Genomic DNA, 26635 nt, shown 5'->3' with positions numbered 1-26635 from the left:
AAGGCCAAGAAAGATGAGGAGGGATCGCGCACCATGGTCATAGGAGCAGAGAATGTCATCTGTGACTTTAATTAGGACTGTTTCAATGCTGTGGCAGAGGCCGGAAACCTGATTGGAGATCTTGAAACATGAAGTGCTATATGAGTGCAAATTACTGTATATATTACTGTATACAGTTTGAAAAAAATGCGACTCTGTGTTAATCTTAATGCAATTTTAAAACTGGTCCAGTGATTTACCACATCATTAGAAGCACTTTCCTCCTTTAGTCGGTTATATGCAATGTATTTGTTATGACTGGTTTCACTAACGTGATCCTTTCTTTCTTAGGTTTACGTATGGCCATGCTGGTTCAATATATAAAGAATTAGTGTATATCTCAGGAGGTCACGATTACCAAATTGGACCCTACAGAAAGAATCTTCTTTGCTATGACTATCGAACTGATGTTTGGGAAGAAAAAAGACCGATGATAACTGCTCGAGGGTGGCATTGCATGTGCACACTGCAGGACCATATCTATGCTATAGGTGGCAGCGATGATCACATTGAGTCTATGGAGAGATTTGATATTTTAAGTGTGGAATGTTACAGCCCACAGTATAACCAATGGACCCGAGTTTCCCCTCTCTTGCAAGCCAACAGTGAATCAGGAGTGGCAGTCCTGAATGGAAAAATTTACATTCTTGGTGGCTACAGTTGGGAGAATACAGTGTTTTCAAAAGCTGTACAGATATACAACAGAGTTGAGAATAAATGGCACCGTGGCTCAGACCTCCCAAAATTAATTGCAGGAGTGTCAGCCTGTAGTTGTGTGCTAAAGCCTAGAACTCCAGAGAAGAAGCTGAAGACTAAACACCAGGACTGCAGTAGATAACCAGTTCAAAACAGCGTAACCTTAGGATGTCCATTAAGTTTAATTTTAATCCATTGTGTTATTAATAAAAAGCCCTTAACATCCCTCACTACTGTTAGGTTTCTGTCATTTGACAACATTGTTTGAAAAAAGCCACCTGTTCTATTTATTCACCGTAACTGCTGTATAATTCTGTGTTCATGCATAATGCTTTGCGATCTATAGCACATAGAAGCCAAAATTGTTGAGTGATCCTGAAATGTGAAAATTGTGCTTTTATTTTTTTAAAACCTATCCTAAGGGGGTTGGGGTAGATTTAGAAGGGATTTTTCATTCAGAGTTAGATGTATGGCATTAATTATAAGTGTACTTGGGGAAATAGAGTACATTTATAATGATGCAGTCTTAAGTTATTTGTGTGTGTGTATGAATGAGTGGCACATTTATATGAGCTTTCGAACAGTCTATCCTATTTTATGTACCTAATATCTACCATACTTAATGTGACTAAATTTGCTGGTTTTACTAAAATATGGGATGTTGTTTGTTGGAATGGCCAAACTATACAAGGCAAGCAGTATTAAAATCAATGTCTGCATGTCCTGAAAGGATGACATAACAAGTTTATTACGGTATAATATCTGGCAGTCAAAATAACAAGTTTTCTTTAAAATTCTGAGTAGTTTGTATATGCTATTTGTTATGCGACTTAATAAGCAAAACCCTTAGCTGTTTAAATCTATTCAGTAATGTGGTAGAAGTACAAATGTAGCAGTTAGCTATTTTACAGATAAATAATTTCAGTAACAAAATAGAATAAGCCCACAATTTTAAAGTAATTAATTTGGCTGTATCAGATGCCCTGTTGCAGTGTTTTATGTTTGCATAATCACTGATAAGGGGAGAAATTCTAAACTATAATGAAGTACATTGCTCATTCCCTTTCCACTTTTAAATAGTGTTCTCTTTTCTGTTCTGTTCTCTCTCACCTCTGCCAGTGTTGTATTTCGATAGGAGCTACAGAAACTCAGGTGCTTCCCTGGCACAGCTAAAATCAAAAACTCCCTATGTAGGAAGAATCCTGGGGATGAAGTTGCATCACTGACGTATTAATGCGCTGCAGGATTGTGTTTATGTACTTTTAAAATGTTCTTTTACTATGAGAATCAAAATGAATTATTTAAAGAATACGTAAGTATGATTAAATAATTTAATCTGTATAATGTCGTCCAAGCACATTCATTTATGGCAGAACAATAGGATTTTTTTCTCAGACATTGTAAAATATTTGAGAAATGGTTATTTTCAGAACGTAAAGGGCATATTCTATCAGTGTTCAAGCACAAAAATCTGGAGTCTAAATATAAGGTCGAGTTTTCTTTTGTGTTTTGAAATATAAAGCACATTTGTTTAACATTTTTGTAACTAAGTAAGCTGAACAATTATGAAATATAGCAATAATATACAAGTAAGAATTTTTAGATTTTTGACTATTTACAAATCATCATTGATTTGAGACCATAACTGCTGCAATGTCCCTTTCAGTGCACCTTTTTAACCAACTTGTATTTAAAATCCATAGAATATTGGCAACTCTTTCAATTTTCTCTCTCTCTCCCCTAAGAAATTTGAAGGAATGATTGCAACAAGTTTGGATCATTAGTAATGGAAGTAAACTTTTATATATTGCCAAAGTTACTGATTTTGTTATTGTGTACTAATTTTGGCTTTCTTTGAAAACAGCTTTTCTTTATATTAAAATGGCTTTTTAAAAATTCTTAAGCACTACTTGGACCTGTAGCATGTTCACTGTATTTGAGCTAAATCTATGTATAGGACCCAAGCCTACATTTGGAAAACCTCTGCATTACATGTACAATGAATTCTTATGCAGTGCATTGCTAGTTTTATCTGCCCCATAGTTTCCCTTTGGAGAAACATATAATCTGACAAAAGCTATCTGCTTGGGGTGGAATTCTTCACATTTCTCTGATAATTTGTATATTTATAAAATAGCCTTACACATTTTGATTTTGTTTTAAATAAACATTTTCTTCGGCAAAAAATTTAACTGTTGACAAAAACGAGGTACGTATAGCTCCAAAGACTAGTAGAAGTCCCAGATGGAATAGGGGACGGGGTGAATTATGCCTGTCAAGGTAGTTATAGCACTGATGTTTAGAACACAGAAAATACTGGAAATACTCAGCAGGTCCGGCAGCATCTGTGAGAAGAGAAACAGAATTTACATTGCAGGTCGATGACCTGTCATCAGAACTGAGGCAAAGAGTTAACTTCAGAGAAGAATTAAAAGGCATGCTAAAAGTGCACTTTGCAAAGAACAGAGGAACGAAAAGGTTCATGGTAAATAGATTTAGAAATGCAGCATAGTGGCGCAGTGGTTAGCACCGCAGCCTCACAGCTCCAGCGACCTGGATTCAACTCTGGGTACTGCCTGTGTGGAGTTTGCAAGTTCTCCCTGTGTCTGCGTGGGTTTCATCCGGGTGCTCCGGTTTCCTCCCACATGCCAAAGACTTGCAGGTTGATAGGTAAATTGGCCATTATAAATTGCCCTTAGTATAGGTAGGTGGTAGGGAAATATAGGGACAGGTGGGGATGTGGTAGGAATATGGAATTAGTGTAGGATTAGTATAAATGGGTGGTTGATGGTCGGCACAGACTCAGTGGGCCGAAGGGCCTGTTTCAGTGCTGTATCTCTAAATAAAAAATAAAAATAAATAAATAAAATCTTTGTGGGAAATTGGATTGGGCAGGTTACGTGGACTAATAGTTTACCCCTGCCATAAATTTTCTGTTCATCTCCATGGTCTCGGTCTGCAAGCATAATTAATACTTACTACCAATTGCAGATTTTCCCAATGCTGTTTGCAAGTCTCAGCTGCTTGACTAGAATTAGTTGCAGTCTGCTACAATAATGCAGACCTAGGGACCTTTACAGTTAAAAGTCATTGTCATTCTGATTTTCTTACTGTGTGATAATATACTTCCATCTGGAGTATAATTGGAGGTCGGGAACAGATTCCTGCAGCTTTCAATTTAGCAGTTACGGTAGCTGTTAACTCTTGAAACCTTACACCAGAAAGCTATAGATACTTATCTAGCTCTATATTTCAAAAACAACAGTAAAATATGATGGAGTAGACTTGCAAGTTATTTTGTTTACCTTGTGTAAAGCAATTGTTCTGCAGTGCAGGTACCATAAATTGTAAATAAGCACATAAATAACTGTAGATGTGAGTAGAGCAACTGTATAGAATAAAAACGATGCATATTCAACTGTGTATTCATATGTTTGGTAATGCCAACCAAAATGCACAGTATTCTGTTGTACAAAATAGCACCTATTTATTTTGATAGCAAACTGTATCTTGAAGGTTTATTTATCTAAAATGAGCATGCTTGCATGTGCTATAATTTTAAATGAGGTTTAGTTTTGTTTCTTGTAGAAATGTTTTTGATATATACACTGGAGAACTTAATGGTGTTTAAACAGTTTGCTTTTTAAACAAAGATGTTATGACGTGTACAGCAGTTGAAATTAAATTACGTGGTGAATGTCAGTGTTTTCTGTAATTGCAGTATCCTCTTTCTGCTGTAATGTTTACAGAGCTGAATCATATGCACAGCTTCTGACATTAAATGCTCTTTGCAACTGCTTGAGTATTGGTACAGTGAAATTGTGATTATACCATTTTACGTTGTCAAGCATTTTGGAATTCGAGAATACAGTTTTCCACCTATTCATTTCTCTGTCAACCATTCAGCTGGCTATTATATACTAGAACCCAGCTGGCCATCAAGAACCTATGCTTGCCTGAATTTATGATTCCACAGATTTGTATAGATACAAATTCCTACTGACCTATTGGACTTGCAGTATTTTTTGATGTACTGTAAATATTTCAGTAATGTGCCTAAGAAAATCTCTACTACAAAGGACCTTATTTACCTGATGTACTGCAGTGATAATGGCAAACTTGCTACTCAAAACACCAAACTAACAAAATTCACTAGGTTATGTAATAGGAGAGAGTGATTTATTCAGTTCCCTGTTTAGCCATCAAGATCTTAAAATCTTCTGGCATTTTTTAGAAACGAATCACATAAAATTGTTCTGGCAACTGGTTGCTTTTGAAGGACCTTTTTTCCCCCCATGAAATTGACTTATACAGGAGACTTGCTGGTAAATTGCCAAATTCTGTTTATGGCCGACATTTGGGGGTTTTCTGGCCTCGGGCACATCAGATATTGAGAAATTCTAGTATTAGTACCAGAGATATATTGACCAATTTATTTTTGATGCTGTGTAGCATTGTACCAGTTAAGAAAGAAAATGTTACTGGGGTGCATTGTCAACTTGCTGCATGGATGTTAAACAGGAATTGCCTGATTTTCATTGATTTCAATACCCAGGCAGCAAGGTGAAAATCTTGTTCATTTTTGACACTGTAAGTAAGGTTAATGTTAAGCTGCAGCCGCTCATTGGCATCCATTGTATGTAAAATCCTTCATCCATATTTATTAATATGTAAATAGATCCCTCTAGTTCTGCTCTTACCCATTTTCCTCATTTTATTTTTCAGCTGTTAAGAATATCGATCTGTAGAACTGGATTTTACTTGATGACAAGAACTATTAATAAACTCAACTCTTTACTAGAAAATCCTTCGACTTTGTTGTCAATGATTACCTGCTACAGACTTTGTGCAAATTATTCATAAAATATCTAGGCACTCTGTTTCCTGATCAGAATGGAAGTATAACAATAGGAACATTACAACAAAAGGGGCTTGATGACAAGCAATTCAGAAATTAACTTGTGCTAGTTTTAAAATGCTGAGTTTGGAATTCGCCAGAAGCAGTTGTGCGTGGCAGATTGATGACACAGATCTGGTAACAGAAAATCCTAGCAAAGGAATTAGGCAGTTACTTTGGGCAGAATTTTTAAGCCCTGCCGGGAGTGTGAACGGAGGCAGATGGGGCAAGAAAATGCCAGTGCTGGCCGGCATGCCGGTTTCCCAATGCCATTCCCAGCACTAGCCATTTTAGAGAAGGCGGGTTCAAAGTGGGTAGCCAATTAGGCTCGCTAAGAGCCTTGTTAATTGCAATTAAAGGAGGCTGACTGTAATTAACCAGTTTCTGGAACCGGCGTGGGGACTTTAATTTCCTGGAGGCTGGCAGGCATCAAGACCTTCCCTGCCTGCCAGGGTTCAAGAGCAGCTACAGGCTGACCTGTGAAGGGAGAAGGGATTTTCCCCTCCACACACACACACACCCATAGTGGTGGTCTGGCTGCAGGAACCATTCGTTATGTCTTCTTCTTTGGCCTCCTTGTCTCGAGAGACAATGGGTAAGCGCCTGGAGGTGGTCAGTGGTTTGTGGAGCAGCGCCTGGAGTGGCTATAAAGGCCAATACTAGAGTGACAGACTCTTCCACAGGTGCTGCAGATAAAATTGGTTGTCAGGGCTGTTTCGCAGTTGGCTCTCCCCTTGCACTTCTGTCTTTTTTCCTGCCAATTGCTAAGTCTCTTCGATTGCCACACTTTAGCCCCGCCTTTATGGCGCCCTGCCTTTATGGCTGCCCGCCAGCTCTGACGATCGCTGCCAACTGACTCCCACGACTTGTGATCAATGTCACAGGACTTCATGTCGCGTTTGCAGATGTCTTTAAAGCGGAGACATGGATGGCCGGTGGGTCTGATACCAGTGACTTGCTCGCTGTACAATGTGTCCTTGGGGATCCTGCTATGTAAAGTTTAAAAAAACTCTTTGTCTTGAAGCACCCTCTCTGTTACTTACTTGCCATCACAGCCTGCTGCTCCTCTCAAGCAGGAAGGCTTCTGATTGGCCCTCCAGCTTCGAGAGCTCGCCTGCTGTCCTTAATTGGACAAGGAACTTGTGTCTATGTCAATTAACGGGGCGCCTCTCAAAATTCTAAAGAGTGACTGTTTTCACCCGGCGGCCGGTTCAAGACCCAGAAACAGTCCTGACTCCTGTTTCCCACAACCAGTGTGAAAATCCAGCCCCTTGTATTTATTTCCCTGAGGAACAGACCAGTTGTTTATCTTACACAACATTAAAACAGGAAAAAGTGGTCAAACCTGTTATTCTGCTCTAACACACAACAAAAATGATTTGCATTTTGGAAGGAAGATTTTTTACTGTCAATGTTTTCCCAAGATTCTGAATATTTTGCTTTTTACAATATATCTTATGAACTTACCAAAGGATATATTTTTGCCCTTAATAATCTTCTTTGGCCTCCTTATCTCGAGAGACAATGGATAAGCGCCTGGAGGTGGTCAGTGGTTTGTGAAGCAGCGCCTGGAGTGGCTATAAAGGCCAATTCTAGAGTGACAGGCCCTTCCACAGGTGCTGCAGAGAAATTTGTTTGTCGGGGCTGTTACACAGTTGGCTCTCCCCTTGCGCCTCTGCCTTTTTTCCTGCCAACTACTAAGTCTCTTCGACTGGCCACACTTTAACCCCGTCTTTATGGCTGCCCGCCAGCCATATGTACCAATTTAATGACATTTCTAGGCATGTGAAAGAACCAGCACTCATCGCACCTTTCACAACTTTAGGATGTTCCAAAGTGCTTTACAGCCAATTAAGCACTTTTGAAGAGTAATCACTTGTGGGAAAAGCAGCAGCCAAGTTGAACACAGCAGGATCCCACAAACAGCATTAAGTTCATGACCAGATAACTAAACTTCAAGAAGTACTTCATTGGCTGAGAAGCGCTTTGCGATGTTGCAAGTTTGTGAAAGGCTCTCTATAAATACAAGTCCTTTCTGAATAAAGAACATGTTATTAAAATAATAAATTACATGCAGGACTTTGGATTTAGTAGGAGCTGAGCTGAGCCAACTTAAGGATGGAAATGACAGAATCAGCACTTTGCTCTCTCCTCCCATAAGTTGGTATTTCTTTTGATCGTGTATTACTGATTTTTGGAAATCTTTTCCTTTCATAATAGGGCTAAATCTCAGTCCAAGTTAATAGCTTTTTCATTTATTGCATTCTATGAAATATTGCACCTTTTTTTTCAATTTCACTTCAGTGAAGCTCTCCCGGATATTAAAATAATTCGCATTTTTCTTTATTAGACTTCTAGCACTGTGACAGGGTGGCTAAGTAACTTGAGAGCAGGCAGGTTATCCAACCCATTCTGTTACAGTTGACTGAAGGAGGAAAAACTGCTTCAAGTATTTAGTATGGGAGAATTGTATTGGTGTAAAAGAATGATAAACAATTTTAGACACACAAGTCATAATTATGTTTTTAAAGCTGCTAAAGCTAGGTATCTGACTGCAACATTTTACTGCCATTTCTAGCCGTGTGGGAATACAATGTAGTGGCAATTACAGAAACATGGCTTTAAAATGGTGCTTAATATTCAAGGATCTAAATTGTTCAGAAAAGATAGGGAAGGAAAAAAAGGTTGGTGGGGTGACAGGGAACACATTTTAGCATTGGAAAGAGAGGATGTCCTTGAGAGCCAACGATAGAATCCATTGGTTAGAGTTGAGAAGCTAAAAGGGTATGATTACACTACTGGAAGTGTTGAATAGGCCTCTAAATAGTGAGAGGGGGACAGAGAGGAGCCAATCTGCAGGGAAATCGCAGAGACGTGAAAGAAGCATAGAGTGGTGATATTGAGGAACTTCAATTATCCACATATTGATTGGGATAGTGTTAAGGAGGAGGAGGAATTCAATGGCCAGTATGTTCTCGGTCCAACTAGGAAAGAGGTATTGCTGGATCTGGTGCTAGGGAATGAGGACAAATAGGAAGCCATCTCCGGGAAGATTGCAATGCCAGTCTCGCTGCCGGCAAATGTGGGCTTGGGACTACCATTTGGTCACGAAGTCTGGATCTCGTAGCTCGCAGGAAAATCCTGCCCTTATTTTCCAAGGACTATGTGGCCTTCTTATTCTTCCTGCCAAACTGCAGCAATAGAAGTGAAAATATTTGAACATCTTCACAGATTTTCATCAATTCCTTACAGATCCTCCTGTTTTGAACTTATGTATTTTTTTTGTCAGGGAAATTATCAGCACACTTGCACTTGATGCCAAAGATCAGATGCACAGTTGAAGACTGGCATATAACCACAAGCATTCATAAATTCAGGGCAGTCTGGAAAGAGAGGTTAAGTTGTTGAATATATAAATTTTAATTCAATCTCAGAATACATGATAAAGTATTAAGGTCCAATCTGTAGACATTTGAAAGCATAACCAGACACAATTTATTTCATTTTGATGAAATGCAAAAATGAAAAGCCTGCTACTTGTTTTCTTGTTGGAAAGAAGTTATTCCATGAATTATAGTGTTGTGGGAGGTTCGAACAAGGTTTTTAAAAAATATGAATAGAAAATGTTCCGACAATTTAAATGTATACCAATCAAAAGCTATGAACAAGGCTGAATTTTATTGACCCCCCGATGTCAGGGGTCCAGAAAATGCCTCCGGGAGAGGGCCACCAAGCACCCCGATGCCAGAATTGCTCGATATTGCCAGTGGCGGCAAGGCCTCATGGTGGCTCACCTGTCACTCAGCGACAGGACTGCCATTTAAATATTTAAATTAATTAATATCAATGACTAAATGGGACCTAAGTTCCTGCCGTCTGTCCTGGTGCAATCTTCATGCCGCTGGCCGGCACTCCCGCGCCTTCAGATCCCTGTCTGGGGAACCGAAGTGGAACACTGGTGGGGAAGGGTGAGGAGGTAGGTTTCTCGGTGCGGGAGGCGGGGGAGCAGGGTCAAAGTAATATCATTGGTGTAGGGGATAGTGGGAAGAGTTATAGTTTAAAGTTTATGTACAATGTGGGGGTGGAAGGTCAGGTGGACAAGGTAAGCATTTTGGGGGGGGGGAGAGGGCAAGTAATTAATTTAATTGTTATTGGGGGGGTGTGAGAGGGGCAGAATAAATGTATTTTTAAAAATAAATGTCTCTTTAAAATTTAAATTTCCCGATAGGGCTCAAAGCCCTTTAAAAATGGCATCAGCGCCTGCGCTCAGGCAGCTGATGCCACTGCCTGGGACGAACAGCCTGCCCCCTCCATGTCATTGTGTTGGGGGGGGGTGCAGGGGGGGGGGCAGCCCACCCCTGCTATTTAAATGAGCCGCCGCGCTTAATATCACACGGCTCCGCGGCATGCAGCCCGCCATTGTTTTCACCTGCCACCAATTTCGGCAGCAGCAGTATAAATTTCAGCCCTAAGTCAAAAGAACAGACTTATCAAACTTTCCATTTTAATACATAATAATGCAGTCTTTTGAATGTTTCGGAGTTTACAAAGAAGTTTAACTTAGCTCTCGACTGTTACAAAATTTTATCTCCAGCTGCTTACTGCCTCAAGTCTATTGGGTGTGGCCAGCTGTTTTTCCAGTTTCTAATGATTTTCTAAGTAGTTACAAAGTTAGGTTGGAAAAACTGGGGCTATTTCTCCCTGGAGCAAAGGAGATTGAGGGGAGATTTGATAGAGGTGTACAAGATTATGACAGGCTTAGATAAGGTAGTCAAGGAAAAACTGTTCCCATTAACTCGTGGTACAAGGACTAGGGGACACAGATTTAAGGTTTTGGGCAAGCGATGCAGGGGGAATATGAGGAAGAACTTTTTCACGCAGCGGGTGTTAATAACCTGGAACTCGCTGCCCATAAGGGTGGTAGAAGCAGAGTCAATCAATGATTTCAAAAGGAAATTGGATGGCCACTTGAAGGAAATATACTTGTAGGGCTATGGGGATCGAGTGGGGAAGTGGGGATGACTGGATTGCTCCGCGAAAAGCTGGCATGGATTGATGGACCGAATGGCCTCCTTCTGTGCCGTAGATGATTCTATGGCTCTGAGGATTTTTTAAAAATCACAAATTAAGTTGCAGATGCTGGAAATCTGAAACAAGAATAGAAATTTCGGTACTATCAGCATTTGTGGAGGAACATATCAATTAGCATTTCATCAGAACGGGAAGAAATTACAGATAAGCAGCTTTTAAAAATGAGCACATCAAAGGAAAAGGGGAGGAGGATAACAACACCAGACAAATATATTCAGGCAAGAATTGACACTGAGCCAAGGACATTAGATGAGGTGAGCAAAAACTTGGTCAAAGAGGTAGGTTTTAAGGAAGAGGGTCAGGTGGAGAAATAGAGAAGTTTAGGGCCCAGATGACTGAAAGTACAGACCCCAATGGTGGGATGAAGGGAGTGGGGATTGTAGGGTGGGCAGAGGTTGCAGAGATAGGAGTGGCAAAGCAAGGAAAGGATTTAGGCAAGAGGTTGAGAATTCTAAATTGGAGGTATTTGTGGCAGGCAGCTGGAGGTGGGTGATGGAAGCTATGGTCAGTGAATACAGGGGTGATGGGTGAGCAGGACATGGATGGTGTCAGGATCAAAGCAGCAGAATTTTGGATGAGCTGAGATTTACGAAGCGTGGAGAATCAGAGATTGTCCAGGATGGTGGCTTCAGTTACAGTTGGTAATCGATGAAGCGTAATCAGGTATCTTAAAAAGCCTCCTTGGAGATATTCTTTATTTACATCGTGAATGCATCATTACTTAGGATAAGTTAATTTCGCCCAAGACAGACGTTATGGGCATGACTTTCAATAGCGTAGTGCCAATTTTAGCTATGTTACAGAGGCCTACCATTAGGCCTTGTGCCTGATGCGCTGCTAGTCACTTCCTGCATGGTCTGCATGGCATTACTGAATTGGAATGGCACATGCAGGTGCATCCCCTGCATGCACCCGAAGACCTTGAATGGATGCTATTATGGCATTAGTCACCAAATGGGCTGATGCAGCGCCGGGATATCAAATTTGATCAACACATGCAGGCTGTGCTTTCTTTCATCAGAACAAGCGTTCTGAGGGGCCCTATTCTGGGGCGATTTAAAGGGCCACTCAACAAGTTGCAGGTGAGGTGTTTTTGACTTACTTTTGTTAAGGAAAATTTTGTGGAAGTGCCATGGTGAGCCATTAGAGCAACTTGGAGGTATTTGCTGCACACAATAAGGGAGGAAAGACCAATGCCTTATGTAGTTATGGCAGCAGTTGTTGCGGTACCACTTGGTCTGCAACGTGACCAGGACATGGAGCAGAAGAGGAAGAGAGGGGAAGCTCTATGAAGAGGGAAAAGGAGGGCTCTCTGTAGAAGACCCTATCCATAGAGGGTGTTCTGGGCACACCCATAAGTCAGGAGCAGTACCTGAGAAGACTACAGTTCAGAAAGGAGGTCATCTAGGAGTTGTGCCTCCTCCTTCACGCAAACCAGGTGCCTCAAAGCAGGGCGAGAACAACCCTTCCAGTGTCTCATTCTACGCCACACTATCCTTCCAGAATGGAGCAGGTGACATCAGTAACATCTCGCAGTTTGCCATTCATAGGTGCATCAAGGCTGTCACAGAGGCACTGCACATGAGGAGAGGGACCTCATCCTTTTCTCCCAGAGGAGGGAACAGCAGGTTGAAAGAGCTCATGGATTTGCCCAGATAGCGGGCTTCCCGATGGTGCAGAACACCTTCGACTGCAAGAATGTAGCTCTGCAGGCACCCCCACATCAACAGAAAGTAATACAGGAGCCACAAGGGCTTCCACTCTCTGAACATGCAGTTGGTGTGCGACCACACTAAAAAGTTCACCTCGGTGAACGCCCGCTATCCTGGCAGTACCCACAAGGCAATTTATTTGAAACAGAGGAGACAAAGGGGAGATTTAATTGAGGTGTATAAATTTATGAGAGGCCGAGATAGAATGGATAGGAAGGACCTATTTCCATTAGCAGAGAGATCAATAACCGAGGGCAAAAATCTAAAGTAACTGGTGGAAGCATTCGAGGGGAGTTAAGGAGTAATTTTTTCACCCAGAGGGTAGTGAGGGTCTGGAACTCACTGCCTCAAAGGGCAGCAGAGGGATAAACCCTCATCACATTTAAAAGCACTTGGATATGCATTTGAGGTGCCATAACCTTCAGGGCTACAGACCAAGCCAGGAAGGTGGGATTAAATTGGATTGCTCTTTTCCAGCCGGCACAGCCACAATGGGTTGAATGATCTCTTCTGTGTCATAAATCTTTCTATATTCCTATATTTTTAATGCTTTTATCCTGCGCCAATTTGCAATTTGCATCTTCGGGCCAGTAAGACACGTGGGCTGCTGCGACAAGCTGTCCCCTCTATTCATATGGTTTATGGCCCCTTTCTGCCATCTCACTATGTAAGGTCAGAGAACCTTCAATGAGAGCCATGGAGCCACCAGCAACACCATGGAGAAAGCCATTGGCCTCCTCAAGCAATAGTTTCTCTTCCTAGATCACTAGGGGGATCTCAACAGTACATACCTGGGAGGGTGTCCATCCTTGAGATGAAGTGCTGCAACCTCCATACCCTGCCATTCTGAGGGCCCAGCCTGGGATCTGGAGGCCACTTTGGGACGAGGAGGAGAAGGAAGAGGAGGAGGCATGGAAGAGACCATGTACACCACGTACAACTGGACGGAGCGAGAGGGATTGCATTGTGAAGCCGTGCTTCAGTTAAAAGGAACTTCCCCATCATTCCCTAATCTTACATCCATATCAGATTCCACATTACAAAGTTCCCTTGGCCAGCATTATTCAATAAAGGCCAACAGCAAATACCTTCATTCAACAACTTTATTCCGCAGCCCATCAATAATACCAAAAAAAGAACTAATTACCCTTATGCAACCCCTTAGTGCCAGTCTTGTGGGTGCCCTTGCCTGCCTAGTGGTCTTACACAGCGCTACCCCAGCGGCTGCAGCATGGCCGTTGGAAGGCAGCTGACTTTCAGTTGATAGACTGAAGATGGCCTTGCAGGATGCCCTCAAGCAGATCTGGCCCAGCTTCAGACTGCACACCTCAGCATGGATGGCTGCATTCTGAGACCCAACAGCAAGAACACTGGTGGAGTGTCAGTAGCGGAAGCACAAATGCTACCTTCCTGAGAGACGACAGCAAATCTGTGCTCCATGATGCCACTGCCACTCCCACGGGGTGGGACCATCTCCTCGAGGGCACTGAAGAGATGCAGGCATGCTGGCCCTCTTTCGGTCCTCTGGCCTTCCTATCTGTTGTGTGTCACATTCTCCTGCAACAGAAAGGGAAGAATGTCAGTGACTGTGTGTTACTATGCTTGGGTAGTGTGCCTGCCATAGATGTGTAGCTATAGATTTGTGAAGGCGTAGAGAGGTGTTTGTATGGCTGGCATGATTGATAGGTGTGTATGGTTGAGGTGTAGGATAAGGATATTGGATGTGACTCCTGAGTGTACAGAGGCATTCACTCAACTTGACCACCTGAGTGAGATCATTAAACCTCTTTCTGCACTGTTGCCATGTCCTGGGGGCAACACCCTGGGCATTAACTGTCTTTGTCACCTGTTCCTATTCCCTTCTGAGTCTCTGTCTGGAAGGTTTCCTGCCCTCTGGCAGAATCATGGCGTCTCGCTTGGCCTCCATTTGTCCGATTAATGCCTCCAGCATGGCGTCACTAAAGTGGGGAGCTAGTGTGGTGTGACATCTCCTTTGACCCTGAGTGCTTCAAAGTGATTATCCTGCAGTCTGCAATCCATTAGTGCAGCTTCCATTTGATAGGGACTGCACCTTTATAAAGGGAAGGCTGTCTGAACATGTGGTTTGCTTACAATTTTAGTCGGTCCCCTGCAGTGCGCAGAAGTCACCAGTAGTGCCACAGGGAGACGTGCAGTACAGGATCTGCTCAGGGCCACGCGATAGCCATGGAAATGAGGCAGGTGCACCAATTTTACATGTTGTCTACCGCGTTCGGATGTGAAGCGGGCAGGTTGTGAATTGCAACCCCATGCCCAAAAACCAGGACACACCAATTTCTAGCCCATAGATCCAGGATCACTACTTCTGATTAGTGTTCATGTTTTGTTCCCAATAAATAAGGAGGTTTGCTGCTTGCAGCTACCCATGGCCAATCTCCTGCCTTGTTCAGTTTGACACTATAGTTATGTGTCATGTTGAATTAGAAAACATGTTTGGGAGATCTTTACATTTATTACATTTTCCACTCGGTGTTTCAACAATCTGCCCTTTATAACACAATCCTGATTTTGTCAAGGAAAATATGCTATACCAAACAAGGATTTTTAATTCATCGGTTGGAAACTGACATTAAACTTTTAAAAAGGAAATCTAGGATCCTACATTTAACTTTTAAAAAGCTGGCAGCCAAGATGGCAACCACAATTTGCATCTGAAATAACTCACATTTCAGGACATCGAATTGGAGACACATGTCTAATAGGAATCCTATCCAGGACAATGCTTTAGCTAACTGAGTAGATTATCCATATCACCCTCATTAGCAGGACATTCAAAGCCAGCTTAAAGCATTCATAGTGGAGACATCCCTACAGGAGTTCAACACTGACAATACCACTGAAAAGAGGTTTGCATGTTTAGTAACTGTATGAAGCAGAATGCAACCGAGGATAGTTTCTGATGTCCAGTTCTTTGTCCACATACATGATAAGGTCCAGTTCAAAGAAAATGAGGGATCAGGGCGGCACAGTGGCGCAGTGGTTAGCACCGCAGCCTCACAGCTCCAGCGACCCGGGTTCAATTCTGGGTACTGCCTGTGTGGAGTTTGCAAGTTCTCCCTGTGTCTGCGTGGGTTTCCTCCGGGTGCTCCGGTTTCCTCCCACAAGCCAAAAGACTTGCAGGTTGATAGGTTAATTGGCCATTATAAATTGCCCCTAGTATAGGTAGGTGGTAGGGAAAATATAGGGACAGGTAGGGATGTGGTAGGAATATGGGATTAGCGTAGGATTAGTATAAATGGGTGGCTGATGGTCGGCACAGACTCGGTGGGCCGAAGGGCCTGTTTCAGTGCTGTATCTCTAAACTAAACTAAACTAAACAGGTAAGAGGGACACTTTGAGGAGGAATGGGGAGGATATTGTTTCTGAAACAGATCGAATGAACTTGTTTAATTTATAGCTTGTCCCTGATGGATGATGATCAGATTCCCTCAAATGCAGAACTGATATTTCCTGCTGTTTGACCCGGATTGTTCTGCCTTATGTTGAAAACTGTGTTTATCTCTTATGTGAGTTGTCCTTTGGATTTGCTTCTCATTGCAGTGAATCAATTTGTTGCTGTCCAGTGGGGCCATATGACCCTTCTGATGATCAAAAAAAATTGTTCCATATACTTTGAATAATGCCTTAGGTCGAGAGTATAATGTATTCCTGACAGTGTACTGCACTTGTCTTGCCAATTTCAAAACAGAGCTTGCCCGTCTGTATTGAAAACATGCTCAGGCCTGAGCCAGAGTTATGGATGTAGCACTGATGACTGTTGCTAATTAACAACTTTCTATTTCAGTTTGCCCCATGTATTGCTGTACCCTTGCTTCCTACCTTAATTCCTAACCTGTTAATTCCTCATTTTTAAACCGTAAAAATAAAATGCCTCTGAGATATTTCAAACTTAAATCCCATGTTCCTGACATTTTCCAATTTTTGGTTATTGCAACATCTTTCCATTTATATTGGAGTTATCCTTGGCTCAGTTGAAGCCCCTTTGCTCTGGTCAGAAAATTGTGGGTTGAAGCACTAATCCAGAGACTTAAGCACATAATCTAGGTGAACACTTCAGTGCAACCCTGAGTGATGTGGCCAAACGAAGGCCCCATTTGCCCTCTCAGGTGGGCATGAAACTCCCATGGCATTATTCAAATAAGAACATTTGGAGTTTTCCCAGTGTCCTGACCAACATTTATCCTTCAACCAATACACTAAAACAGATTAACTGGTAATTTATCTTATTGCTGTTTGTGGGACCATCCAGTGCTCACATTGGTGTTTGCCTACATGACAACGGTAACTACACTTCAAAAGGAGTTCATTGACTGTGAAACGCTTTGGCATATGCTGAAGATATGACAGGTGCTGTCTAAATGCAAGTTCTTTCTTGTATTATTTTTCTACTTACTGAATTGCAAAGTAAATAACTAAAAAGGTATGCTTGATACTAATGTGTTACCAAGTATATAACAAACATGCTTGTGTAAAAACATATGTAAGATATCTAATGTTGAACTGGAAGGAGAAAATTAAACTTAAATGTAACTTTTCACTTTGCAGTGGCTCGGAGGGTAAATGAAACAATTTTATGAGTACTTTTTCTGTCACGTGGAACTAAATTAATATTAGCACCTGTCTGTAGTCAATTTTTCAAAAGCTGAGTTTAATATGCAAAATTATTTGCACACCAGATAGACCAATTAGGTATTTTAGTATGATGATGATGGTTTTACCAGTTGCTTACTAATGAATTAAAGACTGGGATAATAGGACACCATGTTAACCTTCTCCCATGTCATCAAACGTTCAGCAGTTGACAGCTGATCACATTGCTGATACAAATCTCTGTCTTCTCCATTAAGCACTCCTCAAAACCCAACTTTTGACCTAAACTTCAGTCATCGCTCCTAATGTGCCCTCCTTTGGCTCAGTGTTAGTTTTTTACTGAATACTTCTATGTTAAAGGAACTACGTAAATACAATGTTGTTTATACATTTGACACAACTTCTCTGCTGTGTGAAATCGGATGGACTCAAAACTTTTACATAAATGAATCCTCTCCTATGGAATTACTTATGGTAATCTTCAGATGATAATTGGAGCATCTGAGTGAAAAATGCAGCATGTTTGGCGGGGGTGGGGTGGGGGTGGGGGGGGTGGTGGGGGAGGGGAGAGGAATATTTAGGCACAAATTGCAACACAAAGCCAGAAAGCAGAGCACTTTGACACAGCAGGAGCTGGAGTGGATAAATAGGCCTAAGCTCAATCAGTGATGGAACAAGGGTCAGTTTTCTGTTATCTCAAAATAAAATTGGCAAAGTCTGATTTTTGAGGCAAGCATGGACATACCTAAATTGAGGAAAAAAGCACAAGTATTCCTGGGGCTGAGTGAGACAGTGACTGGTCAAAGAGGTTGTTAGCGCAGAGCCTCATTAAACACATTGCTGTTCAAAGGCAGGACTGTAGCCCAATTCTATGTGCAGTGCTTGCATCTACTGCATTCTGGCAGCATAGGCTCATAATTTCATAGTACAGTGTTTATTAGTTATCACGTATAACAAATCCTTGTGCTCTCCATTGTTCAGCTATGTGAACCCGCTCTTGCATGATTCTATTCTTATCTCTCTGAACATGTCCAGCACAACTCCAGCAATGTTTTTTATCTGTTCTTGCACCTTAACCTCTGAAGTCCCCAGATAATTATTCTTAGGCCTCTCCACTATCTCAGCTACATGTTGCTTCTTGGAGACATAGTTCACAGGAGCTAGGCAATTGAGTATATATAAAGATGACGACAACCAACTTTACCTCTCCAATACTTCTCTCAGTTCCATAACCTCTCCATGCTGTCAGATTATCAGATTGATATTGAGGCACAAAACCGTGTGAAACCTTGGTGTCCTGTTCAATGTAGAACTGAGCTTCCAACATGCCGTCTATCACCAATCCCACTTTTTTCACCTCTACAACATTGTCCACCCCATCTTTATCTTGATCTCTATGACTCTGTACATTATTCTGTGAAAACTATAAATGAATGGTGTTGATTATTATTGTAGACTGGTGAATCTCCTTTAATCTGTCCACAGAAAATCAATACAAATTTATTTTCCCTCAGTGCCTTCGTGATGCTGTAGGTATAGTTATGGGTATCTACAGCTCATGACATTCCATTTAAGAACATAAGAGTATAAGAAATTGAAGTAGGCCATTCAGCCCTTCAAGCCTGCTCTGCCATTCAGTAAGATCATAGCTGATCTTTGACCTCAGACCCGTATCCCTTGATTTTCTTAGTATCCAAAAACCTATCGATCTCTGTCTTGAATATGCTCAATAACTAAACATCCAGATTCCTCTAGGGTGGAGAATTCCAAAGATTCATAAACATTTGAGTGAAAAAATTTCTTCACATCTCGGTCCTAAATTCAGAGACTGTAAATCCTAGTTCTAGATTCTCCAGCCATCCCAGATCCTCCCAGCATCTATCTGGTCAAGTTTATATGTTCTAATGATCTAGTGGTAGAGATGCACAGCAGCAGATGTGAATGAGTGCCACAGAATGATAATGCTCAAATAATATGTGTGACATACATAGCATTTATTTTTGATTCATTCATGGGATTTGGGTGTTGCTGGCAAGACCTGCATTTATTATCCATCCCTATTTGCCCTTGATAAGGTGGTAGTGAATACTACTTGAATACAACTGAGTGTCTTGCTAGGTCATTTTGGAGGCAAGTTAAGAGTCAACTATATTGCTGTGGGTCTGGAGTCACATATAGACCTGATCGGATAAGGATGGCAGATTTCCTCCCCTAAAGGACATTAGTGAACCAGACGCATTTGCAACAATCCGGTAGTCTCATGGTCACCATTACTGATACTAGCTTTTTATTCCAGATTTACTTAATTAATTGGATGTAAATTCCCCAGCTGCTGTGATGGGATTTGAACTCATGTCTTTGGCACATTAATTTAGGCCTCTGGATTAATAGTCCAATAACTTAACCACTAGAACCACACGACCGTTCCCAGTAAATTTAATTCTTTATCTATGTATGTCATTTTTACCTCATACCTTTTTGTACATAATAAGATGATGTGCAAGGCTTCCCAAGTTGCAGGTGTTTATCAGGCAACATTGCCAAAGGGGAACCTGGGATTGGCAGTTCTTGGGGGAGGAGAGGGGGCGGAGGGAAATGTTGGCTCACCCTGGATTCCTGGGGTCTGTTAACAATGGGGGGCAAGGGGTTGCTTTAACAAGATTGGAGGAAAGGCCCCAAGACTGGTAACATTGATTTGTAAGGTAGCTCTGTAGACATTAATTTTTTTGATTGGTTTCTGGAAAAAATTACTGTTTTCTTTCAATAAATAAATATTCCATTCTGTGCCTCTAGATCAATAATTAAAATACAGCTGCTTTAATAGCATTTTTACTGTCAACTAGCAAAATTAGATTTGGCGTTTCTTGGAAGAGGGTGGAGCTTGCAAATAGTATTCAATACAAGTGCCAGTCCTAAACACGTCTCGATTTTGCCTCAGAAAATGTTATTTACATGCGTTGAGTCCCAACAGTTTCTTTGGGAAGAAAATCTAATGATATATCATGTTTTATGCTATTACCAAGTTATCATACAAGAAACCTTATACAGTTTTTTCCACCCAACAGCATATGATTAGCACTTTGTTAACTGACTGTAGGTGCGTAACCAATTCTTATGTAAATAATCATACATTTTGAAATTGCAAACAATGGACAGAACAGAGTTTCCGTCTCTTTCAGCTGAAATTGCTTTCTGTCGTGATATTGATGAACAACAACAATTTATGTTTATATAGTGCCTTTAATGTAATCAAACATCCCAAGGAGAGGCCCAGGGAATCCTGGAGCTTGGCAAACTGACCCTAACCCTGATCTCTATCCATTCTATCCGGTTCTGATGAAATGTTAACTGTTTCTTTCTCCACAGATGCTGCTAGATCTGCTGAGCATTTCTAGTATTTTCTGTTTTTATTTCAGATTTCCAGCATCCAACGTTTTGGCTTTTGTCCTAATCTCTACCCACAACATCAGCCAGGGTTCCTGCTCCTAATCAGTACCCATTGACCATGGGAGATAGAACAGGAACATTGAGTCAGGATCTTGCACCTGATCATTATCCTTTGACCCTGGAATAGAGAGTGGGAAAATTAGGCAGGGTTCCTGATCCTGATCACTATCCAGAGACTCTGGAATAAAGAATGGGAAAAGCAGCCAAGATTCCTGTTCCATGGACTCGCCCTTCTCTAATTCTGTAATCTCCTCCAGCCTCACAACCCTCCGAGATATCTGCGCTCCTCTAACTTTAGTCTCTTCAGCATCCCCAATTTTAATTGTTCACCTTTGGCAGCTGTGCCTTCAGTTCCCTGGGCCTTAAGTTCTGGAATTCCCTCCCTAAAGCTCTCTGCCTTGCTCTCCTCCTTTAAGATGCTGCTTAAAACCTACCTCTTTGACCAAGCTTTTGGTCAATTGCCCTAATCTCTCTTTATATCGCTTAATGTGAAGTTTTATTTTATTAACATGCTGTAAAGCACCTTAGGAGGTTTTATTATGTAGAAGTTGCAATATAAATTAAAGTTGTTTTTGTTGATCACTATGCAGGTGCCTTGCTGGAAATTGTCTGTGGATGTAGCTTAAGGACAGGATTAGTGTCAACTGTTATGTCTCACAAGCTTGTTTGACTCACACATAAATAATGAACACCTGGATAAGATACAGAGGTAATAGGACAAAGAACCAGGTGAGGAGGAGATAGAGGAGATACACAAAGCAGATACGGGCAATGATGGCCCCAACCCCACTCTCCAGTCTCCTTCTCTCACCTCTGCCTGACCCCAGTATCCCTTTCTTCCCCTGTCAGTCCCAATCCCCTACCCGCCATCCCCTATAGCCCTCTCTCTCTCTCTCTCTCAATGTCCATGTCCCCATCCACGGACCTCCCAATTCTCTGTAATCTTCTCTCCCACAAGCCCCAATCTCCTCTTCCAGCTTAGCCATGCCACGTTTCTGCAAGTCACACCTGGCCTTAATTGTAAGAATAGAAAAGCAGAATATTTCTTAAAAGGCGTGAACCTTGTAAGTGTTGCTGTTTGGAGGGACTTGGGTGTACACAAGGAACACAGAAAGTTAGCATGCAGGCACAGGAAGCAATAGGAAGACAAAAGGCATGTTGGCTTTTATTGCAAGGGGATTGGAGTACAAGTATAAAGAAATCTTGCTACAATTTTACAAGGCTTTGGTGAGAACACACCTGGAATACTGTGTGCAGTTTTGATCTCAATATTTAAGGAAGGATATACTTGCCTGGGAGGCAGTGCAGCTAGATTCGTTCACTAGATTGGTCCCTGGGATGAGAGGGTTGTCCTATGATGAGAGGCTGAGTAAATTGTGTCTATAAAAACATGGGAACTAGGAGCAGGAGTAGGCAATTCAGCCCCTCGAGCCTGCTCCGCCATTCAATACGATCATGGCTGATCTCATCTCGGCCTCAACTCCATTTTCCTGCCCTTTCTCCATAAACCTTCAACCCTTTACTAATTAAAAATCTGTCTATCTCCTCCTTAAGTTTACTCAATATCCTGGCATCAACCACACTCTGAGGTAATGAATTCCACAGACTCACGACCCTTTGAGAGAAGTAATTTCTCCTCATCTCTATTTTAAATCTGCTACCCCTTATCCTAAAACTACGACTTCTCATTCTAGATTGCCCCACAAGAGGAACAATCCTCTCTACAGTTAGTTTGTCAATCTCCTTAATCACCTTATACACCTCAATTAGATCTCCCCTCATTCTTCTAAACTCTAGAGGGTAAAGGCCTAAACTGCTCAATCTCTCTTCATAAGACAAACCCCTCATCTCTGGAATCAATCTAGTGAACCTCCTCTGAACTGCCTCCAATGTAATTACATCCCTCCTCAAGTAATCTCTGCATGTGAGAAGAATGAGAGGTGATCTCATAGAAACCTGCAAGATTCTGAAGGGGCTGGATGGGGTAGACACGGAGAGGTTGTTTCCACTGTCTGGGGAATCTAGAACACGGAGGAAGTCTCAGGATAAGAGGACGATCATGTAGGACAGATGAGAAGTCTTTCACTCAGAGGGTTGTGAATCTTTGGAATTCTCTACCCCAGATAGTTGTGGGTGCTCCATGGTTGAATACATTTAAGGCTGAGATGGACGGGATTTTTGGTCTCTCGGGGAATCAAAGGATATAGGGAGTGGGCGGGAAAGTGGAGTCGAAGCTGAAGATCAGCCATGATCGTATTGAACGGTGGAGCAGGCTCTACGGGCCATATGGTCTACTCCTGCTCCTATTTCTTATGTTCATATGTTACTCTTCTCTCAATATTCTTCAAGCCAAGTAGAGACAAGCTGGGCCAATGTGGGAGAGGAGCAAACAGTTGTCAACTAATAATTCACATGCAGGAGTGATACCGAAGCAGCAGATGGTCAGCAAGAGTTAGCAGGCAGTGACATCACTAAACAGTGGAGGGCTCACAGCACTGGAGAATGGTGACGTTAAGGGGTGCTGGGTAGTTTGTCTACATTGGTGGCCAGTGACATGATGGAGGGGAGGGGTGGGTCTGCTGGTCCGCAAGGATTTCATCTTCTATTCTGGGAGGCTCCCAGATAAGTCAGGAGGGTTGGCAAGTCCAACAATATTTGCTGTTTTTGGGAGCTTGCTGTGCACAAATCAGCTGCTGCGATTCCTACAATGAAGTACTTTTGAAATGTAGTCACTTGTAATGTAGGAATCGCGACAGTCATGTTGTACACAGCAAGCTCCCACAAACAGCAATGTGATAATGAATCTGTTTTTGTGATGTTGAGAGAAAAATATTAGCCAGGACACCAAGGATGACTGCCCTACATTTCTTTGAAATAGTGTCACAGGATCTTAAATGTTCACCTTAGAAAGCAGACAGGGCCTCTGTGTAATGTCTCATCTGAAAGACGTTGCCTCCAACAGTGCAGTACTCCCTCAGTACTAGCACTGAAGGGACAGCCTGGAGTTTTGTGCTCAAGTTAAGTTTCTGAAGTAGGACTTGAACCCACAATCTTGTGATTCAGAGGTGAGAGTGCTACCAACTGAGTCAGAAGGTTGTGGATTCAAGTGCTGCTCCAGAGACGTGAGCACAATAATCTAGATTAACACTCCCAGTGCAGCCTAGAGGGAGTGCTGCACTGTTGGAGGTGTCATGTTTCAGATGTTAAACTGAGGCTTGGTCTGTCCTCTCATGTGGGCGTAAAAGATCCCATGGCACTATTTTGACAAAGAGCAGGGGAGTTCTTCCCAGTGTCCTCACCAATATTTATCACTGAGTTAACAACATAAGAACAAATTCTGATCTGAAAGTCTTCGAGCTGAAACATTAACTCTGTTTTTCTGTCCACAGATGCTGCCTGACCTGCTGAGTATTTCCAGTATTTTCTGTTTTTGTTCCAGATTTCCAGCATCTAAAACAGATTATCTGGTCATTATTGTATTATTCTGCTATATATTCTGTAGCAAGCCTTAATAGTTACAAATCTGACGATTAAAATAATGGGAGTTTATTGAACACGCCTTCATATATGGTTTCCGCTACAATTCTCTATGAGGTTCTGTACAGATTATGTTACATCACTTCCGGCGATGATGCACACTGTCCATTTACATAATCTGCCCAGTAACAACTCAATGTTCACTATATTACATTTGACTACATCTCCCCCAAGTCTTTGATTTCTTTTTTCAGATTGATAATTGCCGTGGTGTTTTCACAAGTCTGCCATAACAAGCTCTTCTTTCTTTTGAAGGGGTTTGAGGAGTTGAGTTTTCTAGTTCCTCCTTCTAACCACTGTTTGTCTGCTTGCTTTCGTTAACGTGAGATCATTCCTCGACTGTTGAGATGATCTGAAAGGGTGTCGTCTAATACACTGACCACAATCCTGTTTCTAATCATCTCTTCCCATAAGCTGCCGTATTCACAATCCTCAGTGGGTTTATATAAATCATTGATAAATGAATCAATCCTTTGTGCTGAGTATGCTTATTAAATTTGGTGTGTTTCACAATGACATTTTCCCTTACATTAAAGTCTCGAGTGCCTTAATAACTTCTTTACATGTAGTCTTCTCTTCATCTATGCCTTGAGTAATGAGGATGTCATCTGCACACTCCCCCACTGTATACAATAACGTACTGACCTGCTCCTTGTCTGGCTTCTGCGCAAGACCCGATGCAGTACGATACCTCGCAAATCTCCGGAACCATCTTGGCCAAGCCTTGGCTACTTTTTCGAAGAACTCCGGTAAAGGTAAAGATTTCTCCATCTTTTCTAATTTACCGCTGGCCAACAGACCTGTCAGCCTTACATCAGTAGTAGGCAAAATGTTAGAATCTGTTCTAAAGGATGTGATAAACGGACACTTGGATAATAATAATCTGATTGGGCATAGTCAACATGGATCTATGAATGGAAAATGATGTTTGACGAACCTGTTGGAGTTTCTTGAAGATGTTACGAACAGAATTTGATAAAGAGGAGTCGGTGGATGCAGTATACATGGATTTTCAGAAAGCTATTGATAAAGTCCCCCACAAGAGGTTGGTTAGCAAAATTAAAGCACATGGGATAAGAGGTAATATACTGGCATGGATTAAGGATTGGTTAACAGGCAGGAAAAAGAGAGTAGGAATAAACAGGTCATTCTCGCGTTGGCAGGCTGTGACTAGTGGGATACCGCAGGGATCAGTGCTTGAGCCCCAGCTGTTCACAATATATATCAATGATTTGGATGTGGGGACCAAATGTAGTATTTTCAAGTTTGCTGATGACACAAAAGTAGGTGGGAATGTGTGTTGTGAGGAGGATGCAAAGCGGCTTCAAGGGGATTTGGACAGACTTAGTGAATGGGCAAGAATCTGGCAGATGGAATATAATGTGGAAAAATGTGAGGTTATCCACTTTGGTAGGAGGAATAGACGAGCAGAGTATTTCTTAAATGGTAAGAGATTAGAAAATGTAGATGTACAAAGGGATCTGGGTGTCCTCATCAATAGGTCATTAAAAGCTAACATGCTGGTCCAGCAAGCAATTAGGAAGGCTAATGATACGTTCACCTTTATCGCAAGAGGATTTGAGTACAGGAGTAGTGAAGTCTTGCTTCAATTGTATAGAACCTTGGTTAGACTGCACCTGGAGTCCTGTGTATAGTTTTGGTCCCCTTACCTTAGGAAGGATATTATTGCCATAGAGGGAGTGCAACGAAGGTTCACCAGACTTGTTCCCGGGATGGCGAGACTGTCCTATGAAGAGAGATCGGGGAAACTGGGCCTGTATTCTCTCGAGTTTCGAAGAATGAGAGGTGATCTTATTGAAACCTACAAAATGCTTAAAGGGATTGACAGGGTAGATGCAGGTAAAATGCTTCCCCTGATTGGGGAATCTAGAACTGGGGACACAATTTCAAAATAAGGGGGAAGCCATTTAGGACAGAGGTGAGGAGAAATTTCTTTACTCAGAGGGTTGTGAATCTTTGGAATTCTCTACCCCAGAGGTCTGTGGAAGCTCAGTCATTGAGTATGTTTAAAGTAGAGATTGACAGATTTCTAAATACCAATGACATAAAGGGATATGGGGATAGTGTGGGGAAATGGCATTGATGTGGATGATCAGCCATGATCATAGTGAATGGCAGAGCAGGCTCGATGGGCTGAATGGCCTACTCCTGTTCCTTTGTTCATATATGATATTCTGATAACCATTAAGGCTTAGTACAGACTATATGAGAGCATGACGGTTAAAATAATGGGAGTTTATTGAATACCTCCACCATCTAAAATTTCCTCTACAATTCTCCACAAGGTTTTGTATAGGTTAGATTACATCACTTCCTGTGATGGTACACACAGTCTATTTACATAATCTGTCCAGTAACGACCCAATGTGCACTATATTGCATTATACTACAATTATCACATTGCTGGTTGTGGGAGCTTGCTGTGCACAAATTGGTTGCCACTTTTCCCACATTAGAACAGTGACAATTCCTGAAGACTCACTGGGTTTGAATGACCTAAAAGTAATATGCCACCAGTAAAAGTTTGGATTATTACATCTATAAGAAAAGCAAATTTTCAAGTGGC

At 41.7% G+C, this 26635-nt stretch overlaps 1 protein-coding gene across 7 annotated transcripts in view; it reads left to right on the top strand.

Moving 5' to 3' along the window:
- klhl36 (kelch-like family member 36) overlaps positions 1-5454 on the top strand; it is a 43443-nt gene extending 37989 nt beyond the window's left edge. For all 7 annotated transcript variants that reach the window (XM_068049146.1, XM_068049145.1, XM_068049148.1 and 4 more), the window contains one exon: positions 331-5454. In XM_068049146.1, the coding sequence (XP_067905247.1) occupies positions 331-877 (547 nt within the window). In that variant the 3' untranslated portion in view covers positions 878-5454. The remainder of the gene's footprint in view (positions 1-330) is intronic.
- The last annotated feature ends 21181 nt before the right edge of the window (positions 5455-26635 follow it).

Source organism: Heterodontus francisci, chromosome 17 (assembly GCF_036365525.1).
Source record: "Heterodontus francisci isolate sHetFra1 chromosome 17, sHetFra1.hap1, whole genome shotgun sequence".
Taxonomy (NCBI): Eukaryota; Metazoa; Chordata; class Chondrichthyes; order Heterodontiformes; family Heterodontidae; genus Heterodontus; species Heterodontus francisci.
This window is presented reverse-complemented; position numbering and strand designations above follow the sequence as displayed.